This window comes from Oncorhynchus masou, chromosome 5 (assembly GCF_036934945.1).
Source record: "Oncorhynchus masou masou isolate Uvic2021 chromosome 5, UVic_Omas_1.1, whole genome shotgun sequence".
NCBI classification, from domain to species: domain Eukaryota; kingdom Metazoa; phylum Chordata; class Actinopteri; order Salmoniformes; family Salmonidae; genus Oncorhynchus; species Oncorhynchus masou.
The window spans coordinates 25,714,578-25,735,479 of NC_088216.1; the positions used below are offsets into that span (position 1 = coordinate 25,714,578).

Consider the following 20,902-nt stretch of genomic DNA (forward strand, 5'->3'; position numbering starts at 1 on the left):
GAGAGAGAAACAGATATGAGTTGGTGCCTCAATCAAAAAGCTACAATAACTTAACAACCTACTGGTTAATGGTACTCTGCTTACCTGTGTGGAGGTGCTGTCCACAAGGTCTATGGAGAGGTAGCTGCTGCTGGCCTTCTCCAAGCTAGCAGAATCACATTTCGTGTTGTCGTCGATCGCAGCCACATCCTCTTGGTCCTCTTCCAGGCTTTCCCCCTGGGCCAAGAGTTCCTCTGTGAGGGTGATGTCACTCTTTGAGGAGCTTGAGGAGGAGCGTGACCTGCCCCTACCACGGCTCCTACTTGCTCCAAAATGGCCGTCAGAACTCCAGTCCTGGGCGTGGTCGTCTATGACATTTGCGATGGTGTCTGCCATGCAATAGATGGCTCCCTCGCCACCATAGCGTACGGCGCGCAGTTGAGCCCGGTTGGAGTCCGAGCGCAGGGACAACCTTTTAGCCGCAGCCTTAACGATGGCCTTCATTGCATCTTCCCCCCTGAATTGAATGCTCTCCTCCAGGCTGAAGAGGACAGAGATGTCAGCATACGTAAGGGCATGCTGGACCTCCAGAAAGAGATCCTTCATCAGCCTGAAGGGGTCATTGGCCCTCCTAGCCTGGGGGGACTCTGAGGCCTCCAGTCGGCGCATGATGCCCTGGAGGATGAGCTTCAGGGTCTGGGGGCTCATAACTGTGTCCCTGGGAGTGCTGAGAAGGGGGATGTCCTCTTCGATGAGGATCTCACCCGGCAGGAGAGAGGGAATCTTCTCCAGGAGGTCCTGCCTTGCCTCGGTGGGGGTCAGGGAGCCGATACTCACCTCAGAGACATTAGCTCCCCCAACCTCTTCTTCCAAGATCTGTGCAGAAGCTGCCCATGCTGCCTGAGTGGTCGTTAGGGAGCCCTCAATCATGGAGGTGCTGGAGACTACCTCATCTTCATCCAGACAGGGGTTGACCACCAGGGTCTTTGCAGGAGCTGCCTGTGCTGCCTTGGTTGAGGTGGAGGGCTCCGAGTGTAAGAAAGTCATGACACTCGCGACCACCTCATCTTCTTCCTCTGATGAAGAAGGACACGGAGTGTCAGGGAAACTGTCCCTGGCACCAGAATCCAATCCTAATAAAACACACTCACATTTTGAACTGGTTCAAAGCCATACCCATGTATTGCACTGTGCGGTGTCTAGTACATTTACTATAATGGTAATACACTGGTTAATACACAAGTTATTATATGGTTATTACAGGGTTAATACTGGTCATAATGGTAAACAGGTTATAAATTGACCTTTCTGGATGATGACACTGGCCCTGTAAACGTCGTTGCAGGTCCTGTTCAGCATCTGTTCCATCCAGGCAGTCAGGACCTGGCAGATGGCCTCTAGTCAAATCAACATTTATTTAAAGTGTTGCTTCACACACACACAACATGTCACAAAACACTTTACAGAAAAGTAGAAAGAACAGGAGGGAGAAGAGAAAAAAGGAGACTGTGAAACAGCCCAGTCATAGCTGCAGGAAGTAGGGGTGTCGAGGGTGCTGCTCAAAAAAATAAAGGGAACACTTAAACAACACAATGTAACTCCAAGTCAATCACACTTCTGTGAAACTGTCCACTTAGGAAGCAACACTGATTGACAATAAATTTCACATGCTGTTGTGCAAATGGAATAGACAACAGGTGGAAATTATACGCATTTAGCAAGACACCCCCAATAAAGGAGTGGTTCTGCAGGTGATAACCACAGACCACTTCTCAGTTCCTATGCTTCCTGGCTGATGTTTTGGTCACTTTTGAATGCTGGCGGTGCTTTCACTCTAGTGGTAGCATGAGACGGAGTTACAACCCACACAAGTGGCTCAGGTAGCTCATCCAGGATGAAACATCAATGCGAGCTGTGGCAAGAAGGTTTGCTGTGTCTGTCAGCGTAGTGTCCAGAGCATGGAGGCGTTACCAGGAGACAGGCCAGTACATCAGGAGACGTGGAGGAGGCCGTAGGAGGGCAACAACCCAGCAGCAGGACCGCTACCTCCGCCTTTGTGCAAGGAGGAGCAGGAGGAGCACTGCCAGAGCCCTGCAAAATGACCTCCAGCAGGCCACAAATGTTCATGTGTCTGCTCAAACGGTCAGAAACAGACTCCATGAGGGTGGTATGAGGGCCCGACGTCCACAGGTGGGGGTTGTGCTTACAGCCCAACACCGTGCAGGACGTTTGGCATTTGCCAGAGAACAGAAAATTCGCCACTGGCGCCCTGTGCTCTTCACAGATGAAAGCAGGTTCACACTGAGCACATGTGACAGACGTGACAGAGTCTGGAGACGCTGTGGAGAATGTTCTGCTGCCTGCAACATCCTCCAGCATGACCGGTTTGGCGGTGGGTCAGTCATGGTGTGGGGTGGCATTTCTTTGGGGGGCCGCACAGCCCTCCATGTGCTCGCCAGATGTAGCCTGACTGTCATTAGGTACCAAGATGAGATCCTCAGACCCCTTATGAGACCATATGCTGGTGCGGTTGGCCCTGGGTTCCTCCTAATGCAAGACAATGCTAGATCTCATGTGGCTGGAATGTGTCAGCAGTTCCTGCAAGAGGAAGGCATTGACGCTATGGACAGGCCCGCCCGTTCCCCAGACCTGAATCCAATTGAGCACATCTGGGACATCATGTCTCGCTCCATCCACCAACGCCATGTTGCACCACAGACTGTCCAGGAGTTGGCGGATGCTTTCGTCCAGGTCTGGGAGGAGATCCCTCAGGAGACCATCCGCCACCTCATCAGGAGCATGCCCAGGCGTTGTAGGGAGGTCATACAGGCACGCGGAGGCCACACACACACTACTGAGCCTCATTTTGACTTGTTTTAAGGACATTACATCAAAGTTGGATTAGCCTGTAGTGTGGTTTTCAACTTTAATTTTGAGTGGGACTCCAAATCCAGACCTCCATGGGTTGATAAATTTGATTTCCATTGATCATTTGGGTGTGATTTTGTTGTCAGCACATTCAACTATGTAAAGAAAAAAGTATTTAATAAGAATATTTCATTCATTCAGATCTAGAATGTGTTATTTTAGTGCTCCCTTTATTGTTTTGAGCAGTGTAAATGATTATTATTTTTTCACAAAATTTGTGAACTAGGCCTTTATTACTCCTATATGAACATAGAAAAATACTCGTCAGCAGAGCGGAGAAAAATACTTCCTCCCCCCATCGACAACGCCCTCACCCCAAAACATCTTGGTCACAGTGTAAATGGCAATAACAACAATAACAATGGGGTAAAAGGAGACAAGACTACATAATAACTAACCTAGTGCCCTCTTGTCATGATTGAAGAGTGAGGTGGAGGTCTGGGAGGTCAGGATCTGGGAGCTGCCCCCCTCAGACATAGCTGCCAACCTCACACGAGGCTCTGCCCCCTCCTCCTCCTCCCCAACCCCATGAGACCAGGTGGAGTCGCTGTCCCACAAATCCTCCTTGCTGGATGTGGGAGTGCTGGGAGGCTGGTTGTGCTCCATTTCCCAAGTGCTTGTCGGCCAAATCTCCCCTGGCCTCTCCCTGAGCAGGGCAAAGACAGGGAGGGACCCCTCGCTGAGGGCTTTATGGACATCCCTTCCCTTGGCCCTCCTCACTGACCCCAGTTCTCCCACACTGACGCTAGAGTGGAGTGTGTCTCTCTGGAGGTAAACCCTCTCCAGCTCCTCTGCCTGATGACAGAGGTTGAACCGTCTTGATCTCTGTGATGACCCAGAGCGACTCCAGCTGTTGTCCTCCCCCTCCTGGAGGGTTTCCAGGGCCATAATGGTGTAGTGGGCCCTTCCCTCTGAGGTCACATCTGGAGAAGACAGGCAGGTGGATGGATATGAGGCAGTGGATGGCCCTGACAACCTGTTGGATGAGCTGTCGTCTCCATTTTCCAGTGGCAGAGGTCTGGTGAAGTTTTCTAACTCGCCCATGTCTGCCTCAATGATGGACAACTGACCTAGGGCTGAGCCAATATGCTCCTCCATCCAGCCCTGTTCTGGAAGGGGGTGCAGGCCACTTCTGTTGGAGCAGGACACACTTGGATGTTCCAGATATAGTGGCTGAGCATCCACACACTCTGCCAGCTGACAGAGGTTTAACGGCAACTCTGGCATGTTGGCTCTGCTCGATCCCTGTGACGACCCAGGCCGACTCCCATTCCGGCTGTTGTTGCCTCTTCCAGACCTCATGTGGTGGATCCGTCTGGCAGCCTCCTGGGCACTCTCACAGGCATCCCTGAACAGCTCTGAGAAGATGCTGGAGAGCCTCTCTTTGGTCAGAGTGATGTTTGGATTGATCGTCTCCAGGTCATTCACACCAGAGGAGAAGAAGTCGTCCTGGGCATTCCTCAGGATGTTACTCACAGCCATGTCTGCTATACCCTGAAGCTCCTTGTCTGTCTCAGAATTGGACGTGGGGGACTGCCCGCCCCAGAGCCTCCCCTTCGGCTCAGAGCTCCGCCAGTGGAACATCTCCGAGACGATCTTCAGCACCCCTGACCCTCGGCAGGAGGAGTGGGATGACTCTGGACTGTAGCTCCTGAGCAGAGCTATCACTGGCAGGAGGACCACATAGGACATGTCCTCCAGGTCTTTTATGGTCACATTCTTAGAAAGAAATACAGAAAACAACAACTTTAAGTGACAGCATTTCCTTTTAGTTTTTAAGGTACACGTTTTTTTGTTGTTGTTGGCATGATTAGAGTCAGCAAAGAAGTAGAAATGGGAGACTTACCTTTTGTTTGAGGAACTTCCTGATGAGCTTCCGCTGACTGGAAAATAAAAAACAAACAACAAGAATCCTTGGTGAGTAGACTGGCTCCTAGATTATATTTTTTCTACTGCACATAACATGGTTCAGAGCAGGACTCACGGGTGAGACTTCAGGAAGTCCTCCAGAGAGAACACCTCCTCTACATTCTCAGGTGTCATCTCACGGGGTGGGTCCGCCAGAGAAGTGGCATTGGAGGTGACATCAGTCTCTGGGGTTTCTGAGGTCAGGGGGTCATCAACAGATGGAGAGGAGTTCATTCTCATCTTATCCTCAGGTGTCAGGGGGTCTGGTGGCTCTGAAACAGAAGACTATAAGAATTACCACCGAACAAGCTAGTAACCACGACAACGATTCTATTGAATAATCACTGTGTCACCAAAACCCACCTGTTTTCTCCACCTTCGTCACTTTAGTGCCCTTCTTGATAGCTGGCAGGACACCTACAGAAAGAGGAGAGTCGAGTCATTAGTTGATCCTTCCACCATACTGTATGTCCTTTTATAATTATATCAATAAATCCAGGTATTTTGGAAGTGGTGATCAATACTCACTGTAACTGGTTGTCGGAGATAGAAGAGGTGGAGGCAGCGCCAACACACCAATGACTTGGCGGCTTGGTTTTTTTGCCTCTGCATTGGCCTCCCTAGCCCTTCTGGGCTCAATGGCCTCTCTGGCGTTCTTTTCAACCTTGGCCATCATTGCCTGATTGCTCAGCTTGGGACCTTGTGGGGGCTTCGGCACAAAGTTCTGAGAGAAACATCGACAGCAGCAAAATCATATCACCATAGAAACCATCTATTTCACCATAGGCATGGTGGTACTAAGTGACATAAGGGTTAACCTGAGAATCAGAATTCCAATGCTATTGGTTCTAACTAGTAAGTGACCCATGCATCATTATCTCGTTTTAAACACATTTCTGGTTGAGAACATGACATATTACTAGATTTCAACCAAATGGTCTCTCAGTTAAAACCACGTAAACATTTCAAAACAAAGCGTCCTTATACAACCAGGGGCGCGTTCAGCAAGACGGAACGTTGAGCAACATTCAGCGACCAAAAATGGACAAGCGTGTCTTAGCCCTGTACATCATTAGCATATGAATGTCAGCACTATCCACTTGACTAACAAACCAATCAAAATAGATGTCCAATTAAGGCAAATCATTTCTGAGTGGATGTGGCCTCCCAAGTGGCACAGTGGTCTAAGCTGTGTTACTAGAGATTCTGGGTTCGAGTCCAGGCTCTGTTGCAGCCGGCCGCGACCAGGAGACCCATGGGGCGGCTCACAATTGGCCCAGCGTCATTAGGGGAGGGTTAGGCCGCCAGGGATGAACTTGTCGGGAGCAGTGCACGCTGACACGGTAGCCCGGTGTATGGTGTTTCCTCTGATACATTGGTGCGGCTGGCTTCCAGGTTAAGTGGGTATTGTGTCAAGAAGCAGTATGGCTTGGTTTGGGTTGTGTTTCGGGGGACACATGGATCTTGACCTTTGCCTCTCCCAAGTCCGTACGGGGGTTACAGGGATGAGACAAGATTAACTACTAATTGAATACCTCAAAATTGGGGAAAAAAGGAGGTAAATACATTTTTTTTAAATTAAAAACAAAACAATTGAAGTGGGTGGGTGTTGCTTAGAGCCAACCAGTGCGCTCTAAGAGGTTTTCCTGGAGTGTATTCAGCATGCCTAACATTGCAAAACATTTAGAATCTTTTCCAATTGAACAGATACGTATTTCACTCTGAACTGTTCCAAACGTTTTGCAACAAAACTCAAAAGCAATTTCTAACCTTCAGGGGGCTCTTCTTGGTGCAGTCCACCAGGGCTGGCAGCCTTGGTCCACCATGGTCGTCTGTGTGGGGCACCTGTTCTCCAACACTAGCTTGGAGGGTCCCAGCCTGGGATATAGGTACAAAATTAACTAAATTACACTTGAGACCTCCATTTTGAGTCCTCCTTTCCAACCATAAAGCATATCAGTCTGTTTTTGCATAGGCCAGTGGTTTTCAACCCTCTCCTCGAGGAATCCCGGACGTTTCGCAATTTTGTTGTAGCCCTAAACAAGCAAACCCCATTAAAACCTATTCAAGGGCTTGATGATTAGTTGACACGTTGAATCAGGTGGGCTAGCTGTGGAATACAGTGGAATGTCTGGGGGTCTTCTAGGAGAGGTTTTCAAACCTCTTGCATATGGTTGTACTACAAAAACAATTCCCCATTACGGAGACACACAGATAAACATGTTTTTCTTCGTATATGAGAATTACCTTTAGACGAACTCTCCTCAACCGTTTATGACTTTTACTCATTTTATTATAAGACATCCTTCAGATTGGACCTGTACAACGATAGAAAAATAATAAACAAATAAAAAATTTATAAAATGTTTGAACATTTTAATACAATACTTACAGTTACACAGAATTATCTTGTCCAGGCAAAGTAATGTCTTTGAACATGAGGATTACTGTCCTATGCAAACTATCTACTCAACTGAGCCAATCTATTTAATAATTTGTTGACTGCGTTTGCGTCATAGGCTCATATATTATGTCATGACAACATACACTATTACGCCAACTACAACAGCGCACAGTGACCACGCCGGGAGATTAATACATTTTCTGATCATATACGAAATCTCAAAAAAAGTTTAAAATGTAACGTAACCCAAATCACGTTGATTCAATGGGGTTTTATATATCAATGTTTCCCTCTGGTGGCAAGAACCGAAAGAGACATCAATCGATGTCGAGCCGATTGTCATCAGTCTGCACCCCCGCACACTAACTTCTGAACTTTTGATAGTTAGAATAATAGAGTTAGAATAACATAATTAGTATAATAGAGTTAGAATAACTTAATTCATGTAGCTAGTATGGATACTAATATTGACAAATCAAAGCATATTTTTTTCATACCAGTGTTGTCAAACAAACGATGATATTTGGCTTGACAATGACAGTGGTGTAAGATATATGGTCATTTTTTGTCATTTTGCAATAATTTATTTATTAGTCTGCATATGCAGAATGGTTGTCTATCTCCAATTATGTATATAAAGAAGCCCACATAACTGTCAAGAGGTTTTGTGCATGTTTCGGCCAGCAGAGGGCTCCGCTCGCTCTTTTCTAGTGGTCGCTTCACGCGCTCATGGTAGTAGTTATCGCGCTAGGCTAGCCTGCAGACTGACAAATTCAGTTGAGACGGGGCTGAGCGTCAGATGTAGAAGCTAAGGGAAAGACAGGAGGCTGGAAACGGAGACCAGTTGAAAACCATACTTGTCAAGTTCTTGGACCGACGGTGTAAGGCGCCGCACATGAGCTCTACAATGATTCAGAGGAGTGGGGAAAGTGGCGTAGGTGTAACTTAATTAGTTAATAGCTAACTATCCTCAATTCGTGAAAATACTGGCAAAGTATCAGTAGAAAGTTGTAACAACTTGTGTAGTGTTCAATTAATACAACACACAAGAAAACAGTTTCTTAAATTGCAGTTGCTAGCTAGCGAACAAGCTAAAGCTAGCTAGCTAGCTATAATGAAGGATTTCGAGGTGTCAACCGAAAGCGAACATGGGTTATTGTTAATTGGTCTTTACACTTACTGATAATTTCAAAATAATATTTAAATTCTATCGTAAACAATGTGAAGAGGGGTTTGTTCTCTGCCCACTTCATGTTATGGATAAATAATCAGACATGAAAAATAAACAAATTAATGAAAGTTAAATCAGGGTCCATATCATTTGGATCAAAAAACAACATAATACCAGTCTCTCAAATGTAATATTAATTGTCGTTAATTTTAAAATAAAATATTCTAACTCACTCCAAAATCTTCTGACATAAGAGCAGTCCCAAAATAAGTGGTCAAGAGTTTCTGGGTCACAACCACAAAATACACATTTGTTATCAGTAACTATTTTGAATCTAGGTATAATAAAGGTCTTTCTATGGTAGATTCTAGATTATATTAATGAGTTTGTATGATACTTCTTTCACCTTATTAGATGCACAATATTTGCCAGACAACAGCGATACTTTGTTCCAGTTCACTTGTCCTAGGGCTGCATTCCAGTATATTTTAGCAGAGGGAATAGTAACATCTTGACAGTTTCTTATATACATGTTATTACATTTATAGTTTAAGATGTCAATTCCTTCTAGCTGTATTGAGGCTACAAAGAAAGCATGGAACAGGGGGAGACGAAAAATAATCCTGAATCATCACCAGACACAGGTGAGTTACTGTCAAAATGCCTAGGTAGCTTAATAATTATGTACACAAAAAACGTGCTACACTCGCAATACCATCTGCTCACCATGTGTATGTAACCAATACAATTTGATTTGACTCGGCTAATCAAACTCGAATCAACAAATATTTTCCCGAAATTTCTCAGACTCTGTGGCGCATGTAGAGGATAGTGCTTTGGCGCCCTCATGTGGCGACCAAATGGACAGCACAGGTGATGCGAATTTGGAGTCCATGTCGTCATGCCAGGATATCAACATGATGGATCAGAAGCTCAGACCCATTGAACAGCAATTCCAGTACCTGCTGACTAAAGCAGATGAGTTTCAAACAAACCTTTTATACAGGTAACGTTAGAGTCAGTTAGGAAAGTTGTTAATGCAGTCTAAGATAATGATAGGTAGAGGTTAGGTGAGTCAATTAATAGGGCAGCTTAACTATGCAATTACATCTAGTAGGGTTTAAATGTATTGTTTATTTATCAAAGGGGTTAAAGTAATACATAATGAATCCCTGTCCTGTGACAACCATGTGTGTGTTGTCTGCAGGAGTGACATTCTGCAGAAGGAAAGCTTTGCTTGCGTGGTTCCTACTTTCCTGCGGACCTGTCAGCCTTACTTCACTTACCTGGAGTCGACCGCTCGCAGCACCCTGCCCCAGCGCAGGCCTCTACCCATGTACATCCGCTCACGAGTAAGAGCCTCAACTCAACCCTACTCATATGAATCTGTCCTTAATTCATGCACCTTGGTTGGAAAGTGAGGTAGAGGCAGTGATCCCTTCCATTTGCACTCTTTATTGATATTAAAAATATTCTACACTTCAAACCAACATAAATGTCTCTGTGAATCAACTTTGGACAAGAATATAGGCTTAGGAGAGGTTTGAGAACTAATAGAGAAGGATCAAGAGCGATGTTGTAGACAGAGTGGTGTGTATGGAGTAAGTGTGTGTATTTGTCTGTCTGTATTTATGTGTTTGTCCATCTCTCCAGTTGTTAGACTTCTCCCAGAAGCTGTGTGCGAGGCTGGAGCAGCTGGTCTTGACCTATGCCTCATTTGACTTTCTCTCTCTGGAGGAGGCTGAGCCGGCCAGGTACTGTACTTACCAGAAGAGGCTGGTTGGAGGATGGCCTCATTGTAATGTCTTGAATAGAGTAGATGGAATTGAGTCAAACATGGGGTTTCCATGTGTTTGATACCGTTTCATTTATACCATTACAATGAGCCATTCGGCATAGCTCCTCCCACCAGCCTCCTCTGGTACTTACAACATAACATCTGAAGGCTGTGAGCCACCACAAACACACAGATGCACATACAAACGCATATCGCCACTGTCGGGTAAAAACCTCATCTCCAAAACAGACACTTTTCAAGAAATTGAAAAAAACTCATATTATTATTATTTTTAACAAACATTACATTTCGACATTTCTGAAGCTGTTTTGAATACATTTTCTTGGTACTAGAGTCATGAAACGTTCAGATTACATTGAGAGTTAGTGCTTTCAACACGATTTTAGTTGCAAGGTTTTCATCAGACAACGACTATATGTACCAACACCTACTCTTGAATGCCTGTATTTAGATCTACAAATGGAACATTGTGGAGTATGACCCAAATATATAGAGGACAGATGCATGGACTTGTCAACCCTTATTCTCATTCGTCTGACATTCATTCCACAATCCTTCATCCAACCATTTATGTATCTATCATTCTCCCTCTCTCTCCATTCCAGTGTCTCCCATTTCTACATTGGCAAGTGTCAGATAGACCGTGTGGGAATGTCCATATACAGGTACTGTCGTCTAGCCCCGTACCTGGCTGGGGTCCACACTGGCCTGTACAAACGCATGCGCTGGAATGTGGAGAGACCCAGCGAGAGCCTACAGGAAGAAACGGATGGCGAGAAGGAGGGAAATCCAGAGGAGGACAGGCCAGTAGCAGGGAAAGAGCGAGCCACCGAGACAGAGTAGTGAGTGAGAGAGGGGGAGGGTAGTAGAGAAAAAGGTTAAAGTAAGGCATAACATGCCAATAAACAATCATTGTAATATTAGTGCCAAGAGAACTTTGGGACTCTTTTGAACTGAGATGTTCGATGACAATGTACATTTTGGAATTCAGGCCTAAGAACAGTCGATCAGATGGCATCTCACTGCCTCTGTGTGACCGTGTGTGTTTCTCGAGCAGCTACTTCCTGTGCTACGAGGAAGTCCCTGAGGAGCCAGCTGAGGGGGGCGATGGAGAGGGTAAAGGGGAGACGGTTGCTATAGGCAATGTGGTTAAGATGTGGTCAATCGGTCAGTGGGTCCAAACGCAGCCTGAACCCATAAAAGAGGACATCTACGAATGGTACAAAGTCACAATCAGATTGCTACGCAACACTCTTATCTTTGACTTGTTTAAAGAATACTTAAGAGTAACTTTTCTCTGTATACATCAATGATGTTGCTCTTGCTGCTGGTGATTCTCTAATCCCCCTTACGCAGATGACACCATTCTGTATACGTCTGGCCCTTCTTTGGACACTGTTAACTAACCTCCAGACGAGCTTCAATGCCATATAACTCTCCTTCCGTGGCCTCCAACTGCTCTTAAATGCATGCAAAACTAAATGCATGCTTTTCAACCGATCGCTGCCCACACCTACCCACCCGTCCAGTATCACTACTCTGGACGGTTCTGACTTAAAACATGTGGACAACTACAAATACCTAGGTGTCTGGTTAGACTGTAAACTCTCTTTCCAGACTCCTATTAAGCATCTCCAATCCAAAATTAAATCTAGAATTGGCTTCCTATTTCGCAACAAAGCCTCCTTCGCTCACACGGCCAAACATACCCTTGTAAAACTGACTATCCTACTGATCCTTGACTTCGGCAATGCACCTGTACATAGCCAACCTGTAAATAGCCCATCCAACTACCTCATCACTATATTGTTATTTATTTTGCTCCTTTGCACCCCAGTACCGCTACTTGCACACTCATCTTCTGCACATCTATCACCCCAGTGTTTTAATTTGCTATACTGTAATAATTTTGCCTCACCCCCCTTATCCTACCTCATTTGCACACACTGTATATAGACTTTCTCTATTGTATTATTGACTGCATCTTTGTTTTATTCCATGTGTAACTCTGTGTTGTTTGTCACACTGCTTTGCTTTATCTTGGCCAGGTCACAGTTGTAAAATGAGAACTTGTTCTCAACTAGACTATCTGGTTAAGTAAAGGTGAAATTAATTTAAAAAAAATACCGTGTGTGTGTGTTCATTCCAGGGTGCTGTGCTGGGTTCCACAGGCTGGGTACCACAGGCTGTTGTGTCTGGGAGCGGAGGAGCCCTCTGCCTGCACCGCTACTGACTGCCTTGTGGGGGTGTTGTTTTCTCAACAGAGCCCAGTGGCAGGCCCCAGTCATGAAACAACATAACAGAGACACGCCACTGTTCTAGTACTGCCTTTGGTCATATCATGTTCTCGTTGATTAAAGGATTTAACATGACTTATTGTTAGTTTTACATTGTGTTATGTTCGGCTAATGTTTTCAAATCTAAGTAATTATTGGGAAGGACTTTAAGGGCTGAACTCTCGTTCCTACTAGCCAATGTTTTCCTTATGGTTCCTTACATATTGTATAAAAACAAATATAATTTATAAAGACAGCAAGTTTTATTACCAATTCCCTACCAGCTAGTGATACATTTGAACTGTATCTGATGTCTGTTCATATTCAAGGTTTTATTGAGCGCTAATGTATGTTACTGTATTGTGCAGTTGTTGGAAATCATTTTGTATGATGTTAAGAATAAAAGTATTGACCTGTCATTCATTTGTATGGGAGCATTATTTTATGGAATAAAACAATTTATTGAAAATATATTGTGTTTCATTAAACAAAAATACTTTTCTATTTTAAAAACATGGGGTCTCAGTACTGTACTAAAAGTGTAAATTATTTGTTTGTAAACAATGGAGTAGATAGCCAACTGTGACAACTAGGCAGAATGAAGACCTTTCTATTTCAAGATACTTTTCCTTGCCGCAGTTATTTTTTGCTCACTTGAACCATCTAGTGGTGACATCGCAATGTCTTCCAGTGGGCTCCAAAATTACTGGCACCCCTGACTGGCAATGCACAAACAATACTTAAAAATATATAAACAATATAATTATAGAGAACTCAAAATACCAACGTGAGAAATACTATACTTTAATGGAACCCACCAAAATAATTTATTGATTTAATTAAAAATCAATGTCCTCCAAATCAAGGTTTCACAATTAACGGCACCCTTAAATATTGTAAATAACATCTACCAAAATTAAACCAGGAATTAAATTCCACTTATTTAAGTTTATCTAAGTGTTAATGAACTATATTGAGCCATTACAGCACTTCCTTATTCACTAGGGTTTAACAATGAGGTAACACGCATGCAATATCCCTTTGTCATCCAACACCATGAAGAAAAGAAAAGTTCAAAAGGGACAGATGGTCGTAGACCTTCAAAAATCTGGTAATGGCTACAAGAAGATCCACAAATGATTGAATATACCACTGAGTACTGCCAGGGAAATTATTTAAACATTCAAAAGATATGAAACAGTTGAAAACCTCATGGGTAGAGGACGCAAATGCATTTTGCCCTCCAGGATAGGGAGGAGGATAGTGAGAAGAGAAGCAACAAAATCCCCAAGAATCACTGAAAGAATTGCAGGCCTTGGTGGCGTCTTGGGGTCAACAGGTTTAAAAAGACGCCACCTCCACAACCACAGGCTCTTTGGAAGGGTTGCCAGAAAAAAGCCCTTAATGACCCCAAGATACAGACGCAAGCGCTTGGAGTTTGCCAAACATCATTTAAATTATGATTGGAAGAAGGTGCTCTGGTCAGATGAGACCAAAATTGAGCATTTTGGTCAGATACAGCATTGGCATATTTGGCGTCGAAACAGAGATGCATACAAGGAGAGGCACCTCATACACATAGTGAAATATGGTGGTGGGTCAGTGATGTTATGGGGCTGTTTTAATTCCAGAGGTCCAGGGGCACTGGTTAAGATTGATGACGTAATGAATTCCACCAAGTATCAGGCAATTTTTGCTGACAATCTGGTTGCATCTGCCAGAAGGCTGGGACTTGCCCGTATGTGGACTTTCCAACAAGACAATGACCCAAAACATACCTCAAGATCCACACAGAAATGGTTCTGTGACAACAAAATCGATGTTCTGCCATGGCCATCTCAGTCGCCAGACCTCAATCCAATCCAAAACCTGTGGGCTGAGTTGAAGAGGGCAGTTGATAAGCGCAAACCCAAGAATGTGAAGGATCTTGAAAGGATCTGCATAGAGGGATGGTCCAAAATCCATCCAAATGTGTTCCTTAACCTTGTCAAACATTACAGGGAAAGACCATGCTGTTATCCTTGCCAGAGGTGGTGGCACTAAGTACTAAATGAGGAGTGCCAATAATTATGAAACCTTGATTTTGGTGAAATGTATTTTGTATTAAATAATTGTATGATTTTGGTGGGTTCCATTGAAACATAAATAAAGTACAGTATTTCTCACATGGTGGTGTTTTGAGTTTATCTCCATAATTATATTGTTTATATTTTTTTTAAGTATTGTTTGTGCATTGCCAGTCAGGGGTACCAGTAATTTTGGAGCCCACTGTATGTTTGACAAAGATTCTAAAGTTCTATATTTGAGCATTCTGTACTTCTATATTCACACACATGTATTCTGAATTCAGACTGCTATAATACAGCACTCGTGATGGTTGCAATTGCTTGATTGTTTAGTTCCTATTTAGGATTTAGTTCTAGCACAGTTTTGAAGTTTTTAGTTGAGTTTTCTGTAAATCAATATTTTCTAGCTTACTGGTCTCCTGGGGATAACTTGGAGAAAATATGGATGACATCCATCCAAGGGTCTTCTTGGGTCCATTGTTACCTTGATGAGCGGGTAAGTTTGCCATTAATTATACAATAGCTCTCATGTGTATATGCATCTGTTTTGATGTTCTCCTTTACTATTTAATACATTTTGGGCTGACCACATTCATTATAAATCTGTGATATCCTGAACAAAATGACATTGTCATGGCCATAAAATAAAATGTCCTGTGTGTTTCCACTGCTAATATTAAACTCCTACTGTGTGTACAGATGCTGAAGGTGAAGGGTCGCCAGAGACTTCGTGAGATTGAGCAGGAAGTTCGTAGAGAGCTGAGCGTGACACCAAGCCAATGTCACCAGCCTCCAGGAGAGGTATACTCATACTTTTCCATTCCCTAAACTATAGTACACCATTGCTATGTAGTATACCATTGCTACCACCCACGTAGACTGTTTTATTTACCTGTTATTGCACCTTTAGTTCACAAAGGAACAGTATGAACTTCCATCTGAAGGTAAACATGGAGGGGCAGCAGCTCCTGACTGATAAGGCCAAGCCATCGATTCCTTCCCCTGAGCCTCTTGATTCTGCAGTTCTGATGAGTGGCGACACAGGAGATATGCTCCCAGAGAAACAGGCCCAACCTGAGATCAGGTGAGATGAGATGCTCCTGGTCGAGTTCCTCAGTCAGACCCAGGTGGAGATTCCACAAGAGGTCAGGGAGGTCATGGACAGCCTGCTGGCAGATGGAGAAGCCCAGGAGAAGAAGGCTGAAGTCCTCGTTGCAAACCTGATCCCCTATCCTCCCTCATCCTCAGAATGTTATGTCATGAAGGTCCTTGAGAGCCAGGTAGACAAGGTGAGACTGGATCCTTTATTTGTGCATTTTTGTTATATACTTACACTCTTAAAAAAAGGGATCCAAAAGGGTTCTTTGGCTGTCCCCATAAGAGTACCCTTTTTGGTTCCAGGTAGAACCCTTTGTAGTTCCAGGTAGAACCTTTTTCGCTTCCATATAGAATTCTCTGTATAAAGGGTTCTTCCTGCAACCAAAACGGGTTCTTCAAAGGGTTATCTATGGGGACAGCAGAAGAACCCTTTAAGGTTCTAGATAGCACCTTTTTTTCTAAGTGCAGGTAGTAAGGCCATTACAATGCCTCTCTTTCTATTCTATGTGAAGGAGAAGACGGTTGAGGCCCTTGACCTTAGCACATGTCCCATACTCCAAACGACCCTCACAGACACTGAGACCACGATGAAGACTGCATACAAGATCATGCTGAAGCAGATTGTGGTACTTGGTTCCACCGTCAAGCATATCCTCACCCAGGTGCTTCTTCAAGTAGATCCCCAAGCCTTTCAGCTCTTCTGTGGTCTATTCCCTGGGTCGAGGTCACTGAGACGGAGGAGCTGTCTAACGGTCAGCAGTGCATTGACACTTATGAGGTGGCTAAGGCTGTCATCAACAACCTGGAGCAGTTGCTAAGCCCAAAACCTGTGCTGGCGAGAGCACTGGGAATCGGGTCACACATCTTGACAAGGTACATTGTTCATCTCGTTATGCATTGCTAAGACAGTGCCTGTTATTTATGCTGCCGACAAAGAGGAGAGACGTATTAGTCAGGATATGGTGAACATTTGTCCTCTACCTGCTAGATTTATCATTAGCAGAGATCTATTCAGTGACTTCGTAGTGAAGTTTATATCTAAACTTCATCCAATGAACGGACACGGTACTAAACAGCTTGACCAACAGGCTCTGCTCTTACTGGTCGTTAAAATGGCCTCTGTTGCATGTAACCACTTGAGGAAGATTCCAGGTATCTGTGGATGAAAAGCTGTGCCCTCCCTTCTGCAACATGAGGCAGACAGTATTGCACATGCAGACTGCCATGATACATCAGTTTGGCATGACAATCAAGATAAAAAAAAACTGGTTCCCATGAAGGACAAGGTGATCATCTCCACCATCCTCAGCGTTCTCTGTGAAGGGATCCTGATGGTGTACAAGGGCATCAGTGACGCCTATCCACTTCAAGTCCTCGGCCCACAGTGTCCAATAGCTAGGAGCTGCGAGGAGGCTATGGAGAGCAAGCTCTTTGCAGTAGACCTACCCGAGGACCTTAGGAAGACCATCTACAATCAGTACGGGTCCCGGGTCGGGAAACTGGCACTGTCCCAGAAGGCTTTCCCCCTGAATGACCACATCAAGTTGGAATACATCCATCGTGTTTCTCTGCCTCGTTCCTCCAACAGAGATGTAGTCTGGATCAACCCCAAATACTTTGTTGCGGAAGACGATGAAGAGGTTGTAACATCAAGCAGCACAATGCCTGATAATCCTCTTGCTCTCGACGTCAGTCAGGCTGCCTTTTTGAAGCAGTTCCCACAGACTGATGTTCCTGATGTAACCACAAAGGACTGTGGGAAAGCCTGTGCAAGACCAGGCTCAGATGGAGACAGAGAGGAACAAACCAAAGGTGACAAACCTTGATATTGTTCCTGTTATTCTTGTCAGGAGAGTATTTGACTCTGTCTTCCCAGATTCATGTACAATCAAGCAGCAATACGGTTCATGGGAAGATGTCCCACTTTGCAATGATATGGCAGAGCACATACATATCCAGGTTCAGAAAGAGGCACTGAAATACCAGAACCAAAGACTGTTCTTACGCACTCTGAAGAAGCTCAACGATGAGCCAGACAAGATGGCCAAGAGGAGCAAGTACTTCAGGACTTTCCATGAGTGGCCATTGGTTAAAGCCCAGCTATACCCAGACATACGGTCCCTGCTGGTCAGCGATATCATGGTCCGAGAGGTCATGGCTCACCTGAGGTCTACCTTGACCTTCGCCAAGGACACCAAGAAGGGTGATGACCGGCCATAATGCATCAACATCCCGGTCGAGAGAGAGACTAGCACCCCGGATGATACAGGTAGAACACTGTTACTGTTGGTGTGGTACATTCAGAATCAGGCCTCGTCTCTTGTCAATGACTTGTATTCCACAATGTTCTTTCATTCACAATTCCACGACAAAATCCGATGTAGAGTAAACAGCTACATGTAACAGTCAACTAACCAGTTGGACAATAACAACTTGAACTCTTCACTTCCGTTCAAATGTCCTATCTTGTCACATGTCCATGTCCCCTAGACAAGACCAAGCTGGAGCTTTGCATTGAGAAAGCCAGCGCTGACAGAATGAAGGAACTCCTCACCCCACTTGAGAAGGTAAGCTACGCTGTATTCTGTGTTGTCTCATTGATAATATCGGTCAACTTGAATGTTGTCTGTCCTGTACTGAGCTGCAGCTTCAGCATTGAACGGTTGCAGATGGTGATGGCTTCCTGAGTTTTTTTTCCCACCACAGGAGGCTCCTGAGGAGAGGTGGGCTAATAATAACGTCTGGGTTGGAGTAACTGGAATGGCATCAAACACATGGAAACCGTGTGTTTGATCTGTTGGATACCATTCCGTTGGTGCCATTCCAGCCATTACTATGAGTCCGTCCTCCCCAATTAAGGTGCCTGTAGTTTCGACTCACCAACTCTCTTTGTTCACAGGAATCCAAACCCTTCTGGATGAAGGGATGGATGACAATGATGGAGGAGGAAAATAATAAAAATGAGAAGAAGGAGAAGAAGAAGGGTTGCGGCTGGTTCTGGGGTTTGTTTTACAGTAAGAAAAAAAACAGAGAAAGAATTGTGGATGGAGGATTGTCTCAGGCGCGGATACTAGAAATCACATCCACACAAACCAAACGTATGGACGCACACACATTTACATGGAGGTAGATATAACAACAAAGCCTACCTCAGATCCCAAACAGACAACATGTGTGGCCTGTTTAATAGCATGTCTTATTTTCCATTTTGGGATACAGGATGTGTATTTATAGCTTACCAGAGGCTATGTTTTGGCACCAAATAGTGTTCTCTGTAATATTTTATTTGAAATATAAACATAGTTTATTTTATGTATTTTGCATGACTTTTTATTCTAAAGACATATCTTTTATATGACTTTTATTTCTGATATATTTCTTTATATCCATATAGAGGAGCCTGATTCTCAATGTAACCAATAACCATCCATTTTATTGTTTTATGGTGCAGCCTGTAAATCTGTGTTTTTAACATATGGTTTTTGATTAAACACATTTACTTTGCTGAATATACAGTATGTTTAGAATTTTGGGCTTTTGTGATAATGTAGAGGACTTTTCAAATGAATTGGTTAATTAATAGCAATTAACATTTGGTGAATCAATACGCTTTAAATAAAAACACTTCCATGAATAGTCTAGTTATCTGAAATGGATCATTTACAAGAATAAATGGTACAAAGAGTAGAATATGAAATGCTGTAGCTGCTCCTGAGGATTGTTTGGCCGAAAGTGGAAAAAAATTGAGTTGGACCCATGGACATTTCTAACACTTCTTGACAATCTTGCTCAGGAACGCAACAAGACCACAGCTGTAATGTAAGGCAGGTGTTTGGAAAGGAGAGCTCACCTCTACATACAGTAGTCTACATGATATGATCAAGTAGTACCATAGTGGGGCAGCATGGGATTATAGCTTCGCAACCTCGGTGCGCAAGTGATGATGACGGAACTCCCTCAATCATAACCATGCTAAGATATTTTTATAATAATATATATAATAATATAATAATATAATAATAATATATAATATATCCCATTTAGCAGACGCTTTTGTCCAAGGCGACTTACAAGTCGGCTGGGGCCACTACTTTTACATATGGGTGGTCCCAGCGGGAATCGAACCCACGACGCTTGGCGTTGCAAGCGCCATGCTCTACCGACTGAGCCACACAGGACCCACCCAGCCACACAGGACCCACGAGTACTGTTATGTTAGTTTCCAGTCCACACCAGTACTGTCATGTTAGTGTCCAGTCTACACCAGTACTGTTATGTTAGTGTCCAGTCCACACCAGTACTGCTATGTTTGTGTCCAGTCCACACCAGTACTGTTATGTTAGTGTCCAGTCCACACCAGTACTGTTATGTTAGTGTCCAGTCTACACCAGTACTGTTATGTTAGTGTCCTGTCTACACCAGTACTGTTATGTTAGTGCCCAGTACACATGAGTACTGTTATGTTTGTGTCCAGTCCAAACCAGTACTGTTATGTTAGTTTCCAGTCCTCACCAGTACTGTTATGTTAGTGTCCTGTCTACACCAGTACTGTTATGCTGTGTCCAGTCCACACCAGTACTGTTATGTTAGTGTCCAGTCCACACCAGTACTGTTATGTTAGTGTCCAGTCTACACCAGTACTGTTATGTTAGTGTCCTGTCTACACCAGTACTGTTATGTTAGTGCCCAGTACACATGAGTACTGTTATGTTTGTGTCCAGTCCAAACCAGTACTGTTATGTTAGTTTCCAGTCCTCACCAGTACAGTTATGTTAGTGTCCTGTCTACACCAGTACTGTTATGCTGTGTCCACTCCACACCAGTACTGTTATGTTAGTGTCCAGTCCACACGAGTACTGTTATGTTAGTTTCCAGTCCACACCAGTACTGTCATGTTAGTGTCCAGTCTACACCAGTACTGTTATGTTAGTGTCCAGTCCACACCAGTACTGCTATGTTTGTGTCCAGTCCACACCAGTACTGTTATGTTAGTGTCCAGTCCACACCAGTACTGTTATGTTAGTGTCCAGTCTACACCAGTACTGTTATGTTAGTGTCCTGTCTACACCAGTACTGTTATGTTAGTGCCCAGTACACATGAGTACTGTTATGTTTGTGTCCAGTCCAAACCAGTACTGTTATGTTAGTTTCCAGTCCTCACCAGTACTGTTATGTTAGTGTCCTGTCTACACCAGTACTGTTATGCTGTGTCCACTCCACACCAGTACTGTTATGTTAGTGTCCAGTCCAGTGTTAGTGTTTTCGTATTCTTTA

At 44.1% G+C, this 20,902-nt stretch overlaps 1 protein-coding gene across 1 annotated transcript; it reads left to right on the top strand.

Annotated features, from left to right (window-relative positions):
* The first annotated feature begins 8,985 nt into the window (after positions 1–8,985).
* Positions 8,986–15,618, top strand: c5h19orf67 (chromosome 5 C19orf67 homolog). The gene is made up of 9 exons (XM_064957748.1): positions 8,986–9,034; positions 9,216–9,396; positions 9,598–9,742; positions 10,044–10,144; positions 10,794–11,030; positions 11,246–11,407; positions 12,338–12,458; positions 15,230–15,331; positions 15,475–15,618. Exons 1-9 carry the CDS (start codon positions 8,986–8,988, stop codon positions 15,616–15,618), a joined length of 1,242 nt encoding a protein of 413 aa, XP_064813820.1.
* Positions 15,619–20,902: the final 5,284 nt, after the last annotated feature.

What these genes read in the sequence shown, in the direction of transcription:
- c5h19orf67 (XM_064957748.1), top strand. Translation starts at nt 8,986, where the DNA reads ATGGAACAGGGGGAGACGAAAAATAATCCTGAATCATCACCAGACACA. An exon ending in CAAACAAACCTTTTATACAG is followed by an intron (nt 9,397 to 9,597) that starts GTAACGTTAGAG and finishes TGTTGTCTGCAG; the next exon opens with GAGTGACATTCTGCAGAAGG. An exon ending in CCATGTACATCCGCTCACGA is followed by an intron (nt 9,743 to 10,043) that starts GTAAGAGCCTCA and finishes CCATCTCTCCAG; the next exon opens with TTGTTAGACTTCTCCCAGAA.